Source organism: Polyodon spathula, chromosome 2 (genome assembly GCF_017654505.1).
Source record: "Polyodon spathula isolate WHYD16114869_AA chromosome 2, ASM1765450v1, whole genome shotgun sequence".
Taxonomy (NCBI): domain Eukaryota; kingdom Metazoa; phylum Chordata; class Actinopteri; order Acipenseriformes; family Polyodontidae; genus Polyodon; species Polyodon spathula.
In genome coordinates this window covers 35,767,081-35,782,818 of record NC_054535.1, presented here as the reverse complement: position 1 = coordinate 35,782,818, position 15,738 = coordinate 35,767,081, and the positions used below count along the sequence as shown (strand labels likewise).

At 35.5% G+C, this 15,738-nt stretch overlaps 1 protein-coding gene across 12 annotated transcripts in view; it reads right to left on the bottom strand.

Moving 5' to 3' along the window:
* LOC121295836 (multiple PDZ domain protein) overlaps window positions 1–15,295 on the bottom strand; it is a 75,898-nt gene extending 60,603 nt beyond the window's left edge. For 2 of the 12 annotated variants that reach the window (XM_041221002.1, XM_041220945.1), the window contains exons 1-4: window positions 14,898–15,292; window positions 11,766–11,852; window positions 10,535–10,701; window positions 618–839 (exon numbers count right to left, since the gene is read on the bottom strand). In XM_041221002.1, coding sequence (XP_041076936.1) covers window positions 618–839; window positions 10,535–10,701; window positions 11,766–11,781 — 405 coding nt within the window. In that variant the 5' untranslated portion in view covers window positions 11,782–11,852; window positions 14,898–15,292. Of the gene's footprint in view, window positions 1–617; window positions 840–10,534; window positions 10,702–11,765; window positions 11,853–13,976; window positions 14,035–14,897 lie in introns of all 12 variants that reach the window. The other 10 variants (XM_041220929.1, XM_041220972.1, XM_041220981.1 and 7 more) reach the window with 8 other exon arrangements.
* Window positions 15,296–15,738: the final 443 nt, after the last annotated feature.

Sequence of the window (15,738 nt, the reverse complement as noted above, 5' to 3'; positions counted from 1 at the left end):
TGAGAAAACCGTCTTTACATTACACACTTCTACTCTATCAGTGAACAATGATGTTTAGATCAAGACTAAATTAGAAGTTCTGCTTATATAAAAGTTTACCATGGTAAATGTGCACGGTTATACTTTGCTTTTATTTATTTTTTTAATTTGCTTTACCATACCTCTCTGGGCTTTACAATGCTTACCTATGCTTTACTATGCTTTCACTATGCTTTATTACACTTTCCTATGCTTTTACTATGGTACACTTTTATAAGGGATTAGACAGTTGGCAGCCACGTCTATGAGTGCTGTCTTGTAGAATGTAGCACATTAAGTTATTTTACGTTTCCGGGTGGTTTCACAGACCCTAATTAGGTAAGGTAGTCCAAGATCATAAGCTATATGTTTAAAATGACTGAAAAAATAAAACCTCAGGAACAAGTTTTATAGTTTTGTTTTGTTAGTTTTTTAACAAAAAATACAAATTTTAAGTATTTTATTTATGACATGCCTGTTATACTGAAATTATTATTCATGACATTTCAGTAAATAGGGTTCAGGATGTTTTAATTAAATAAGTTGCTAAAAATGTTCAAGTCTTAATTATAATCATGCCGGTATGGCATATCTCTTACCTGTGCCATAGATCTGATTATCTGTTCAAACTCATCAGTGGTTGGCTTGCCATTCATCTGTGGTGAGAATGCAATAACTGGTGACTCCAGCTGGTTATCATGATTGCCATTTTGCTGCGCTATCACATATGACTCACTCAGAGGAAATGAACAAGACAAGCCAGAGTTGGCTGCTTGAGAGATCTCATTGTTTAAAGATAGTGATGTTGGAACTGCATTCACCTAAAATAAAATAAAAATAAAAAACAGTAGTTAAAATATATGAACAAGTGTTGTAACCATTCTGCCAAAATAATATCAAATCTGTTTAATGCAGAATCACACATGATATAAAGGACAAAAGTCAAACAATTCTCAGCAATCCTTATATGTCACATGTTAAAATATAAGTTATACACCCCCAGATTTTGATACTTACAATATCCTACCGCTAAGCAAGTTTTATCAAGTTTTACTGGACAGGCGGTTATATATGCAATAAGGCCTGACAGGGTGTCCGTATATATATATATATATATATATATATATATATATATATATATATATATATATATATATATATATATATATATATATATATGTTGAATATACGGGCACCTCGGAGGTTGTGCGGCACGAAGTTGAGTGCCTCCAACCCCAGAGAAGTAGACCTGTGTTTTTTTTTTTCTAGACATAAACATTAAAGACAATTTGAGTGACAATTAATAAATACTTCTAAAATGTATAGATATCAGTAAACGATACATTTTTTAATACAAAATCAGCCTTAAAAAATAACTGATAAATTACAACCAATTCACCATAAACAAGGAAGCTGCAAATACTGAAAGTCTTGTACCCCCTGCAGGTATCACAGTCATGTACTGTAATATAACACTTATAGTATAGGCAAAATAGTAGGATTCCTTGACCACTTCACGAGGATAAAGGTTTGATAATTGTTTCTACAAGTTTGAAGGGTGGTGAAAACATTGGGCTGGGGTGACCCTCCCAAAAGGCAGGAGGGACCTTTGCTAGGCAGCCCAAATCTTTTTTTTTGGTGTATTTTTTTTTTTCTTTTTACAGTTAGAACATAAGAACATAAGAACATAAGAAAGTTTACAAACGAGAGGAGGCCATTCGGCCCATCTTGCTCGTTTGGTTGTTAGTAGCTTATTGATCCCCAAATCTCATCAAGAAGCTTCTTGAAGGACCCCAGGGTGTCAGCTTCAACAACATTACTGAGGAGTTGATTCCAGACCCTCACAATTCTGTGTGTAAAAAAGTGCCTCCTATTTTCTGTTCTGAATGCCCCTTTGTCTAAACTCCATTTGTGACCCCTGGTCCTTGTTTCTTTTTTCCACGTAACTAAAGAAGACAAGAATTCACTTCGCCAGAATCGTAGGAATGCCTACATGCTGACAATAGACCATTTTCAACACCATTAATCAAAGGCTTTCATCAAACAATGTCGACACCAGTGCTGAGAGAAGTTCCTGAGGAGACAGGAAGAAAGAGGAAAGGGGAAGACTTGGTTCCTGACCTGTGTATATTATGTGGCGAACAGTGTGACGAAAACAGAAGTGCCTACCCCACGGAGTTATGGAATCAAATTAATAGTCTAGCAGTGCAATGCAGGGGATTGGATAGATATGGAACTGTGTACAAGAAAGTGAATTGGGATGGGGGTCCCACTGATGTATTTTTTCACAAATTGTGCAAGGCTGAATTAGCAAGTGCAATGATGCTGCAGCAAGCTATACACAGAAAAGGAAAACAAGTTAAAAAAGAAAAGCTAATACCTGCTGTTGACCATGCCAGAATTTCTCAATGTGGTGCATGAAGCCTGGTCGTAACAAGTGGTGACTTCTTCAACAGCTGGATACGTGGTAGACATTCAAGACCCATACTGTATACCTGTATAAGTTATAATACCTCTTCACATACACACTGGAGCTGATGCAATATCAGGCTTTTTTAGGCATGGAAAGAAGGCTGTGTTTGAAAATGCAACAACATCAGATGAGGCACGTAGCTTATTAACAATGCTTGGGACATGCCAGTAACAAAAAGGGCATTGGAAAGTACAGAACTGTTCACAATTTGTCACATTTATCAAGATAAAATAAGCAAGACACTATCCCAAGCTTGAGCTTCTAAGTGGAACAAAATGAAGACTAAGTCAACCCTTAGGCTCCCTCCTAAGCACGATTCACATGACTTGGACATGACAAGAGTAAACTACCAGGCGTAGATACTGCTGAACTATCATAAGTCTGATGCTCCACCAACGCCAGTGGGCCATGGCTGGATTCTCACAGAAGGAAAATGTCGGCCGCTCCATTACAGCAAACCAGCTCTCCCAAACAGCCTAAGCAACATTGTCCTGCAGGAAAAACTCCCATCTACTGAGAATGGAGACTCAGATGAAGGCACAGAGTCTTAAGACCTAAATGATGATGAGAATATTTTTGAACGTTAGAGAAACTGTAAAAAGAAAAAAATACTAAAAACAATAACAATTCAGTTGGAAAATATGTAAAACCAACCATTGAAAATTCTAAATAAACAAACTTAAAGTTCTAACACTTATCTAAGGTTTTTTATGAAGTAAATAGATTCCTCATTAGACACCAAAAAAACCTTCCTGTGACTTCTCTTCTTCTTTGTTTTGGCTGCCTAGCAAAATTCCCCCAAACTTTTGGGAGGGTCACCCCAGCCCACTATTTTCACCACCCTTCAAACTTATGGAAACAACCATCAAACCCTTGTCACATAATCTTACCATTTTGCCTATTCTATTAAGTTAATTCTTAAATGACAAGCATTAAGAAACATTACACTATGCAGTAACGGCTGTAGACAGAGAATTCATTTTCAAGATATCCTAGAAAAAGGGGTGATGTTATAAAAGAATTGTATTAAAAAATAACTGTGCTATGAACATATTCTACAAAAAGGTCCAAGTTAAACAATGGACAATAGGGGCTGAAATACCCTTCTATTGTTTTAATGAACAGACACTACTCTTAAAAAAAATTATGTACTTGACTTGACCATTTTAATTTCCATAGTATTCTCTGAAATGATACTTTCCAGACCCTGGGTAGACCTACAACAGACCACATTGATAGCCTTGATTTAGAATATATCCCTGTTATTTATTTATTTTTATTTTTTTACGTATTACTTATCTACAATAATTTAGTCTGTCTGCTTTTCTAATTACCATAAACTATTTGAGAAATAAAAATTTATGAACAGGCTTCTCAAAGCTGAATAAGAGGAAATGTGGTGGAATTATGTTTTAGATATACTGTACACCTTCTTAAATGTATTTTTAATCATATCGTGATTTTCTTAGCTCACACTTTCTGAGAATCACCTGTATCTATATCCCGATTCTGACTTGCGTGCCAAATCCTGTGTTTATGCGTCACACAAATGTTGTAATACGTATTTCTAATATCTATCAACTAGTTATGGTGGGGACACATACATGGATTTTTGGCTTATTCAGCTTGTTTCTCCACACTAAAGAAAATATTAATCAACACCACTGTTTTCACATTGCTTTTATTGTTGATCAACCAATGAGCGCTGACACAAAGCAAAATGGGCAGAGATTTGTGGTGCATGCCAAAATGAAACAGTCCGATTGGTTTAAAAATGACTGGCACCAAAGCTGCCAAATAACTTATCACGATCTTAATCAGGTCAATAGGTCATTCGTTGGTTCATTTTGAGAATATCTGAATAAATACAGTTGTTGTGACGAGGCTGCTTTCCAATGGAACGCTAGTGGACTGTGTAAAGACTCGACTAAAGACCTGGTGACAGCCGGTTGCCACAAGATTATCGCTCGATCAGCACACTGCCATCCTCCATCAGCGCACTATAATTGCACAGCGACGCTGGATTTCCACTTGACCCAAGAAATATTTGAGCAGAAATGCATGATGAAGGTGAAGAAGGAGAAGACAAATTCTGTTTATGATAAATTACAGGGCTCCAAGAGGTTTTGGAAAAAATGAGTTTTTACACAAGGATGTGTACGTGTATGGATTAGTGTTTGTTCAAATGAGGACCACTCCTGGTGTAGGATAATAAATCCAAATAGTAGGTTTATTGACTTTCAGAGTGAGTGCAAAATTTATACAGTACAGTATATTACAGTACAGATTGCAGATGGTAGTGACGGTACCTCAAAAAACTTTTTTGAACCTAATTTAAGGAATATGTTGTATTTCTGAAAACCTCAGCAAGTCAGGACAACATCCTAAACTTAAATTAGTAGAACAGTTTTTTTTTTTGTTTGTTTTTTTTTATTATTGAAGAACTGAAAAATAAATATTTGTTGTTAAACTTGCTAACCTTCCTGATTATCAGGTTAGCAATGTGTTTTGAGGGTTGTCCCGTATCCCGAACCTCAGTTTATAGACTTCATTCAAAAATCTAAATTTTGATGAATAAGTTTGAATATAATATGTTTTGTAACTGTGTTCCTATGAACTATAGAAGTCATATCCTTTTATAGAAAAAAAAATGTAACTGTAAACACTGCTCATAAAAAAGAAAAAAAAAAACCTTAAGTGCTACATTTTTCAAATTCCTAAAGGCAACTCATTAGCTCAGTATCTTGATTGTGTTATTTTGGCACTTACGTCTGGGTAATCACTCAACCTACTATAAACAGCCTGAGATGGGATCCTTTAAATAAACAAACATTCTTTTAAAATCAATCCCAGGCCACCAACATTCGAAAAAGTACCAGCTAAAACTTAATGACACTTTTATGGCAGTTATCTTACAAACCGCATGTGGTTCCAGAACTTAGCCTGCATGGAAAATCAATGTATTTACTTTTTAAAAGGCTTCACACTACAACTGTGGTAACCAGAGAAGACAGCAATGTCAAGCAGCAATGTCAAGTGTGAAATATAGTACTTGAGGTTTGTCATATACAAAAGCTGTATTGGTCAGCTTGGGTTTAAGTGGATTATAGATAGTGTTTCTGCATTGCACATTAGTGAATTATCTCTGCTCCACTGCACACAGTGCTGCCTCTTCTTTCCCAACCTTCTGAAGCTTGTTGCCATGACAATGTGTGGAGTGGATTTGTTGAACTGGCCCATTTACTGTAAACAGCATGCCTCCTAAGTAGACCACCGGAAGTAAAACAGAAAATCTGTTTGTTTGTTTTTTCATTTTTGTTTTGTTTCCTTATATAATGCAAGTCTCTTTTTAAATTCCGAATATCCAAATAGATATTAATAGTAGTAAAATTTTATTAAAATGGCAAGCACCTTCTTTGTAATTTTATTCACAGCAATTAAAAGCAGGTTCATTTTCAATTAAAACTGACTATTTGCATCTTTTACAGGGGTTTAAGAAATTTCAGCTGTAACTACTGGTCCTACTTTTCTTTTCAAACTATTATCAGTAAAGGGGCTAATCTGTTAACCTTTCAACAGAAGTTCATGTTATCTACATGGAGCTTAAAGAATTATATTAGAACATAAGAACATAAGAAAGTTTACAAACGAGAGGAGGCCATTCGGCCCATCTTGCTCGTTTGGTTGTTAGTAGCTTATTGATCCCAAAATCTCATCAAGCAGCTTCTTGAAGGATCCCAGGGTGTCAGCTTCAACAACATTACTGGGGAGTTGATTCCAGACCCTCACAATTCTCTGTGTAAAAAAGGGTCTCCTATTTTCTGTTCTGAATGCCCCTTTTTCTAAACTCCATTTGTGACCCCTGGTCCTTGTTTCTTTTTTCAGGCTGAAAAAGTCCCTTGGGTCGACACTGTCAATACCTTTTAGAATTTTGAATGCTTGAATTAGGTCGCCACGTAGTCTTCTTTGTTCAAGACTGAACAGATTCAATTCTTTTAGCCTGTCTGCATATGACATGCCTTTTAAGCCCGGAATAATTCTGGTCGCTCTTCTTTGCACTCTTTCTAGAGCAGCAATATCTTTTTTATAGCGAGGTGACCAGAACTGCACACAATATTCAACATGAGGTCTTACTAATTCATTGTACAGTTTTAACATTACTTCTCTTGATTTAAATTCAACACTTTTCACAATGTATCCAAGCATTTTGTTAGCCTTTTTTATAGCTTCCCCACATTGTCTAGATGAAGACATTTCTGAGTCAACAAAAACTCCTAGGTCTTTTTCATAGATTCCTTCTCCAATTTCAATATCTCCCATATGATATTTATAATGTACATTTTTATTTCCTGCGTGCAGTACCTTACACTTTTCTCTATTAAATGTCATTTGCCATGTGTCTGCCCAGTTCTGAATCTTGTCTAGATCATTTTGAATGACATTTGCAGCTGCAACAGTGTTTGCCACTCCTCCTACTTTTGTGTCGTCTGCAAATTTAACAAGTTTGCTTACTATACCAGAATCTAAATCATTAATGTAGATTAGGAATAGCAGAGGACCTAATACTGATCCCTGTGGTACACCGCTGGTTACCACACTCCATTCTGAGGTTTTTCCTCTAATCAGTACTTTCTGTTTTCTACATGTTAACCACTCCCTAATCCATGTACATGTGTTTCCTTGAATCCCAACTGCGTTCAGTTTGAGAATTAATCTTTTGTGCGGGACTTTGTCAAAAGCTTTCTGGAAATCTAAATAAACCATGTCATATGCTTTGCAATTATCCATTATCGATGTTGCATCCTCAAAAAAATCAAGCAAGTTAGTTAGGCACGATCTCCCTTTCCTAAAACCATGTTGACTGTCTCCCAGTACCCTGTTACCATATAGGTAATTTTCCATTTTGGATCTTATTATAGTTTCCATAAGTTTGCATATAATAGAAGTCAGGCTTACTGGTCTGTAGTTACCTGGTTCAGTTTTGTTTCCCTTTTTGTGGATCGGTATTACGTTTGCAATTTTCCAGTCTGTCGGTACCACCCCTGTGTCAAGAGACTGCTGCATGATCTTGGTTAGCGGTTTGTAAATTACTTCTTTCATTTCTTTGAGTACTACTGGGAGGATCTCATCCGGCCCAGGGGATTTGTTTATTTTAAGAGCTCCTAGTCCCTTTAACACTTCTGCCTCAGTTATGCTAAAGTTATTTAAAACTGGATAGGAACTGGATGACATGTGGGGCATGTTGTCAGTATCTTCCTTTGTAAAAACTTGTGAAAAGTAATCATTTAACATATTTGCTATTTTTTTTTCTTCCTCTACGATTTTGCCATTTGTATCTCTTAAACATTTAATCTCCTCTTTGAATGTTCTCTTGCTGTTGTAATATTGGAAAAACATTTTGGAATTGGTTTTAGCTCCCTTAGCAATGTTTATTTCTATTTCTCTCTTGGCCTTTCTAACTTCCTTTTTGACTTGCGTTTGCAGTTCTGTGTACTCTTTCTGCGTACTTTCTTTTTGGTCCTTTTTTAATGCTCTGTAAAGTGCCTTTTTTCGCTGAATATTTTTTTTAATTGATCTATTAAACCATTTTGGCAATTTAGTTTTACATTTAGATTTGTCTACTTTAGGGATATAATTGTTTTGCGCCTCTAGTACTACATTTTTGAAGAACAACCATCCTTCTTCTGTGGGTGTTTTCTCTATTTTACTCCAATCTACTTCTGTTAGTCTCTGTTTCATACCTTCATAGTTTGCTTTTCTAAAATTGTAAACCTTAGCTTTAGTCTTTACTTTTGGGGATTTAAAAAACACTTCAAATGAGACCATGTTGTGGTCTGAGTTTGCCAGTGGTTCTCTGACCTCTGTTTTAGTTATTCTATCTTCGTTATTTGAAAAGACTAAATCAAGGCATGCCTCCCCTCTAGTGGGTGCCTTCACAAATTGTGTTAGGAAGCAGTCATTTGTCATTTCCACCATTTCTATTTCATCCTTCGCGCTACCCACCGGGTTTTCCCATTTTATTTGGGGGAAGTTGAAATCCCCCATTAGTATGGCTTCTCCTTTGCTACACACATTTCTAATGTCATTGTATAACAGATTATTGTGCTCACCGCCTGAATCTGGCGGTCTATAGCATGCTCCTATTATTATGCCTTTTGAATTTTTGTCTGTTATTCTGACCCATATTGATTCGGTTTTATTTTCTTTGTCCAGGTTTAACACCTGGGCTTCAAGACTGTTTCTTATGTATAGCGCTACCCCTCCTCTTCTTCTGTCCTGCCTGTCTTTCCTATACAGTGTATACCCACAAATATTATATTCGTCCCCATCACTCTCAGATAACCACGTTTCTGTAACACCTATCACATCATAGTTACCTGTTAGTGCAGTAGCTTCAAGTTCTAGAATTTTGTTTCTGATACTTCTAGCATTTAGATAAATACATTTAATTGTTGTCTTACCTGAGTTGTTGTTCTTGTTTTGATGCGGTCTCCCTTCTGTTTTTTTGTTGATTTCTCCCCCCTTCCTTTCTAGTTTAAATGCTTCCGAACCTGCTCGAGGATCTTTTCTCCGAGTAGACTAGTTCCCTTGTTATTTAATAACAAGCATATTTGGACAGCACACTAAATTCCTCCTGTCCCTGGACACTGTTAACAGTACATCCTACTTCTACAACATTGTGACATATTTTCACTTCAGGAACTAAATGTATTTGTTATATTAGGTGCGTAGAAATAATAGAATGACGTTGCTGTTGTCTTAAGCATTCTATTTAATGTTATAATTTAGTTATTTGATTGTATGTTTCTAGATATTTTGTTCCTGATGATTATCCAGGACAGATGCAATGGTCAGCCTTGGACATCATGACGTCGGCTCATTCAAGACAAGGTGCTATTAAGCTAATTTTAAGCTTGCTTGGTGCAATTATATTGACACTCACCCTGAAGTTAAAATAATGGTAACAAATCTGTGTTCTTTTGGAGAAATAATAAGTGCCAATGGTTACCTCAATTTAAATCCATCTTAGATTACAATAAAAATGAACCTGAAACCATGTCAAATGCCCATAAAACCTAGCTCAAATTTCAACATGGCTCTGAATTAGGCAAATGCAGTCATTTGGGATAGTTAGGGATGAAGTCAGTATTACTTTAACAATATTTTTGTAGAACACATAACATCTGATAGCTAAATTCCATTTTAATTGAAGTTTAAATTATAACTTTTTTTTTTTTTTTTAATATAGGTTTTACTAGGATCAAGTCCCAAATAAACAGGGTTGAAAAGCACAACTTAAGAAGAGGAGACCACAGAGATCACTGCTGGCCTACTTTGAGAATGTTCCATAGCTAATTGCACAGCCTGTTGTGCTCTCTCAGCAATCTTGGTCACACATTCCTGAGGCTGCTTGTAATCTGTGCAGCAAAGAATTTAAAATGGTGGGGGAAAGCTTATTTACTATATGTTTACTAGTTGGTATTGTACTGTAATTTAAATATGATTAAATTAAGAATTGCCACATTTAAGTTATTTAAGGGTATTTTGAAACACTGCTGTACAAAAATAAATAAAAAATGAGGGGGTCACTAAAATAGTTGTGTGGTTAAAGTTACCATCTTGAAGCTGTTATTGTTTACTTTTGAGTCCAATGGCATTGTACCTTTGAGCTTTGTGCTACCTGGAGGTCGAATTTTGTAGTTCAGCTATGTTAAAATAAATACTAAGCTTTATAAGTATTACTGCTAAGAATCTTTAGGGAATGCATATACACTAGAAAACAGTGCTGCATCCTTGGTCTTTTGGTCATGGTCTGATTGCAAGTAGATAGGAAGCAACACTTACTGTAAGCATTTTCCAAATACAATACAAGCAAAAAAACATTATACAGAAGAAAAGGACTCGTGGCTGTATAGTGATTGGTATTTAAAAGGAAGAAACTGAATTAGAAACAGATTATCTGGAATGTATTACATTCCTTCTGTAGACCAAGCCATGCCATTGTCTTAAATCTTATGTGATAAATACCCTTTTTAATCCTACCTGGTCTTTAAGTTGCTGGACAGAGCTCTGCAGGTTGATAATCTGGTGAAACAGTGAGCTCTGCAGCACTGTCTTCAACAAACTCAGCTTCTCCTCGTTGAATGCATCGCCACGTTCCTTTAACTTGGTCTGAAGACGCTCCACTGCCTGCAATGCACGCTGGGTATCTGCAAATGTGATTGATTTAATGCATTGTTGGTAACAGAACAGCAACTTAAGGAAGGGTAATATGATCAGGAGCTGTGTCACTTGAAATGGGAGATATCCATACATAATGTACAGTGAGAAAAAATGTAAATGTAATTAGATTTTCTGACCAAAAAAAAAAAAAAAAAAAAACATTCATGGAGAAATAACTTATGGGGAATGGCATCTCTGATGGAATACTTTGAAAACACAGTGTAAAAAGGATATGTGAAAAAATATCTGTAGCACTGATATGACCAGTGGTTAAAACAATGTGGCAGTGTAACATTTAATGTTTACTGAACAATAGTTTCAGTGGAACTTGACTAAATTAATTATGGAACACAGCTGTGTGCAAACTAAAGCTATTGCCCCAAGTGTGGTCAGAATCTTTTTTTTTTTTTTTAAATGTGGCAGTGAAACACTATCTTGTTTTTCTTGGTAAAACTGGTAATGGAATTTAAGTGAGAAAATCATATAAAGAGAATATAACTGCTTGTGTAGGCATTATAGGGCAAATGGGAGCCATGATCATTTTGCCCTATAACCTGTTCTGAGGAATAAAGGCCCGCCTTGTAATGAGGGAGCACCACCACTAGATTTAAATTTAAATTAAAAGCCGCACCTGCTCAGCAACAATATTAGGTCAGAATTCAATGTCATGGTCAATAACTCGTTTAACGTGCAGTGTTTATATAATCTGCAAATATGAACCTTGCAATGTTGCTGTGGATAAACAAAAATAAATAAATAAATAAACTTTCACAACAAAACAAAAACAAAAAAAACCCACTGTTAATCACAAAGCATGATAACCTGAAAATAAAGGCCAACTAATTATATAAGCACTCCATAAACTTACATGAACTCAAAATAGATGCAGAAGACTGGGTGTAGACCAGTGCCTCATTTTATTTTTATTTATTTTTTTATGTTGAAATCATTTAATTGAATTCTGAGTCAGAAGACAGACAATAAATGTTCAGCAAAAAAAAAAAAAAGTTTACCCCCTTTATACTTTATATTCAATTAGTTTATAGCTTACCTACTGTTTCGATCATTTTTGCTTGAGGAAATTGAAACAAATAGTGCTCAGGGAATCAGTTACAATGTTTTTCTTTCTTTCTAGATCCTGCAAAAAGGAAAGACATGTCAAGCATGTCAAAGCATCCTGAATACAGTTATTTTAAGTGGATACAGAAAAGTGACTTTTATACAACAAATTCAGAAAATTGCACGTACAGTAGCTAGCTCTTTTCTCAAAGCTTTAACTTACGAATTAAGGAATTTAAAGTCTTTTTTAAAAGTCAGTTTGTAGAATTGCGATTAGTTATTCATGAAACTTAGCTCTGCTGTTAAGATACCAACAACACACAAGCAATGAAAGGTCAAAAATCAGTATTTTTAATTCAAGCTTTGTGAACAGGGCCAATTGAATATAACCCTGGTTTTATATAAGAAAATGGCAACTCATTTGTATTTCTTGAAAATGGGAATGGAAAACACTATGATTTAAGTCAGAACTTTTTCCTGTATTAAACTAACATAAATACTAACAAACCCATCACCATTTCATAATACAGTAGATTTATCAAAGTAAAATCACCAGTCTGCAATCCTTAGACGCCCTTCAACTATATGTTGAGTGTTTTTGTGTATTTGATATCATTAAACATTCAGCTGAAAACTATCACCTTTATGTGTAGATGCTACTAGAAGAGTGCATGTTTCTAGAGCTATTGCCTCAGACAATGTGCATGCAGAAAAATAACAAGATGGCAGCGGCAGCAACACAAATCAGTTGTAAATGAAGACTCAGAACAAGGCTAGAGCCTGTTAATGCTCTTAACTTTGGATTACCATTTGAAAATGGCCATATATAGAAGCCTCATTAATTGGCTTTGCAAGCAACTAGTAGGTTAGCAAAATTTAAAAAAATGTGCCAGCACTTACATTATATATATTATATATTATATTATATAACAAGCATAGTTATTTTCATGTTTACAAAACTAAAATCAAAAAGTACCTGATAAACCTGATGACACTGTACCTTACAATAAAATGTGTTGTATGTTTTTCATTTATAAATAATGTAATCAAGTAATCAGCAAAAGTGCCATTGTGGAAACCTGGTTTGCTTGAGAAGTTTGGAAACAAAGAGGTACGTTCCAAAATGTGCCTAATGAACTTAACAGGTTTTAATCCGTGTGTTTTTTCAACAAACACAACAATCAGTTGGGAAAACTTGCTTTCCCTAGCTTTTAACAAGACTGTTAATAAGTCTACTTTTTTTTTTTTTTTTTTTTTTTTTTTTTTTTTTTTAATGAAACAGCCAATTGCGGATTACAGTTACATAAGGGATGTAACAAGACACTAAAGTTACTATGTAGTCTAGCGCTTTTGGAATGCATAACAATAGATGTCTTTATCACGACACGACAGGCTCGTACGAATCATTTCACCCCTAATTATTGCTGTGTATTGTTCAGAACCCTGCTACTGCAATGCAACTTGTTATAAATACACTGCAGTGTCATGTTCTAAAGTATATCTATCATTTGTTTACAAATATCTGGAATGTTTACGGTATGTCAACAATTATAACGTATATACAAAGCCTTATTGGAACCTGTGTCCCAGGGCTTCAGAATTCGGGTGAGGATTCATGTTTACTACTGCCTTAATTCTCTTCCTAACTATGACTGGGTGGATTAACAGCTAAAATAAATAAATAAATAAATAAAAATACATAAGAACCTCGGCTTCGACACTTCTGGAAGCATCCACAGCAAGAACTGATAAATCTTATAGTAGCTACATATGATATCAGGGACCCAGTTAACATATTCAACAACTTTAAATGAATGTGCCTTTTTTAAAATCCTCTTCTCAGGTTATAGTGCAAAACCCTGTTCTAATAGAATGAATGCTACGATACACAATACAAAACACAATATATTTAGGACATTCACAGAAGAATTTTGGCTATAATTGATACCAGGTTAAATTAAGACTTTTTTTTTTTAATAGATAAATTATCCTTTATAAGACCATAATTTTAAAATATCAGGCAATTTTACAAAGTTGTTAAAAGCAGGACTGATAGTGTGATTTGCATCATCGTCACTTTCAGTGTAGTTCTCTCTTGAAAGTATAATACACTGGAAGGCAATAACAGCACATAACAGTTGTTTCAGTATACAACCATATATCTTTGTTAGTATCACAAAGAAATGTGTTCTTGTTGACCTACTTGTTGCTGGGTTTCGATCTAATACAAATTCAAATGTCTTCTATTCAGCAACGCCAACCTATTCCAGAAACAATCGATTGAATTTTACACAACTGGAGAGAGTCTGGGTTATGGGCCAAGAACCTAGATGACACCCCACTGTTAAAACATAAAAAGTATTTCTCGCAGTATCTTGCAACTGATACACTGTAATTACAAATAACACTATTAATATTTCACATAATCCTAAATAACACCTGGTCTTGTTTTTTTTTTTTTTTTTTTTTTTTTTTTTTTTTTTTTTTTCTGTATTTAAAGTTTAAAAGATTTGTAAAATTACGTTTAAAATACTTGACTGCCGTATCTATCTCATCAGACTCAACTGTTTTGAAAACGTTTCCTGTCATCTGCATCTCTGGAGGGGGGCTGATTGTAAAGATGTAGCGATAGTGTCTTCCCACCTCCCACTAAAGATATGATCAACAGTTTGTCACCATGCAACCTAAGAAAAACGCACATTCGTTCGAACTAAAATACGCCTATTTCACCCGCCCATGGCCCTCAAGGCAGGGTTGGAATGCAATCTGCTTTTCCTCACCCCCTCACAGATGACTGACTCTACACGCTGCCTGCATTATTTAGAAGCAGGCATAAGTCTACCGGCAACTCGCTAATAAAATTAGAAATAAATTATGTGTTTAAAAAAAGTAACGAAACACCTGTATGTAACCTACTCCCATATACATTAAAAAAAAAAGAAAAAAAAAACATCCGTTTACAGTGGATGAAATGCACTACTTACGCTGCTATTGTTTCCAACAAACCAGCTAAAACAAACAAAAAAAACGTACAGCTTTAAAACTGAGCTCTGGTTCACAATAGCCATTTGTTTTAGTATTCAACAGCGGATTTAAAAGGAACAGAATCAGTCTAAATCCTTACCTCAAGTGTTGCAGCCCTGCTTGTCTCTAGTTCCGTTGTTTTTATATCCCAGCTAACGGCACACGGAATGGTTGAATGATACGGCGCTGTGAAATTCGACCCTCAACAGACATCACCAGCAATAGCGGCATCAAGAGCAATAACAGCCTGTGCTGGTCACTGTATCTCAAACAAGCTTGAAAAGAAGGTCAGGGAAGAGGCATGCAAGAAACCATGACAACGAGGACTGGGCGGAGGACCTGCGTGGGGTTTCAGAGATTGAAGCCATTGAACCGCTGCTAAGAGACGTTTCGTTTTCTTTTCATCACACGTGTTGCTTTTTATTTTATTTTTATTCAGATGTATTGTGGTGCACGACATATTGGTTTGTATTTACTTGTGTAAAGTATGATTCTGCACAATGTTCAGACTTGGAATGACAATTGTTTTAAGTAGGCTACTGATGAAAACAAAACTTAATAATACCATGGTGGATTTTGGGTGTGCATTAAAAAAATATATTAGCAGTTTCGAAGAGTTTAATCTTTAACTGAAAATATATGCTCTTAGAAGGATTTTGTTTTCAGTTAGTCACGCGACAGCAGGTCTGAAGAGACTCAGAGAGCTGATTATATCTTTGTGTAAAAATGCAATCAAAACTCTTACCGTGTCCCCAGCTTTCGTGTCAGTACATTGCCCACTAAAGGAAATATGGTATGGCAATACAAATGACTGCATGTACAAAACTGTTCCATCTACACTTCCGGAAGCATCCACAGCAAGAATTGGTCAATCTTACAGCTAGATATGCTATCACGGACTCAGTTAACATGGTCTACAACTTTAAGTGAATGTGCCTTTT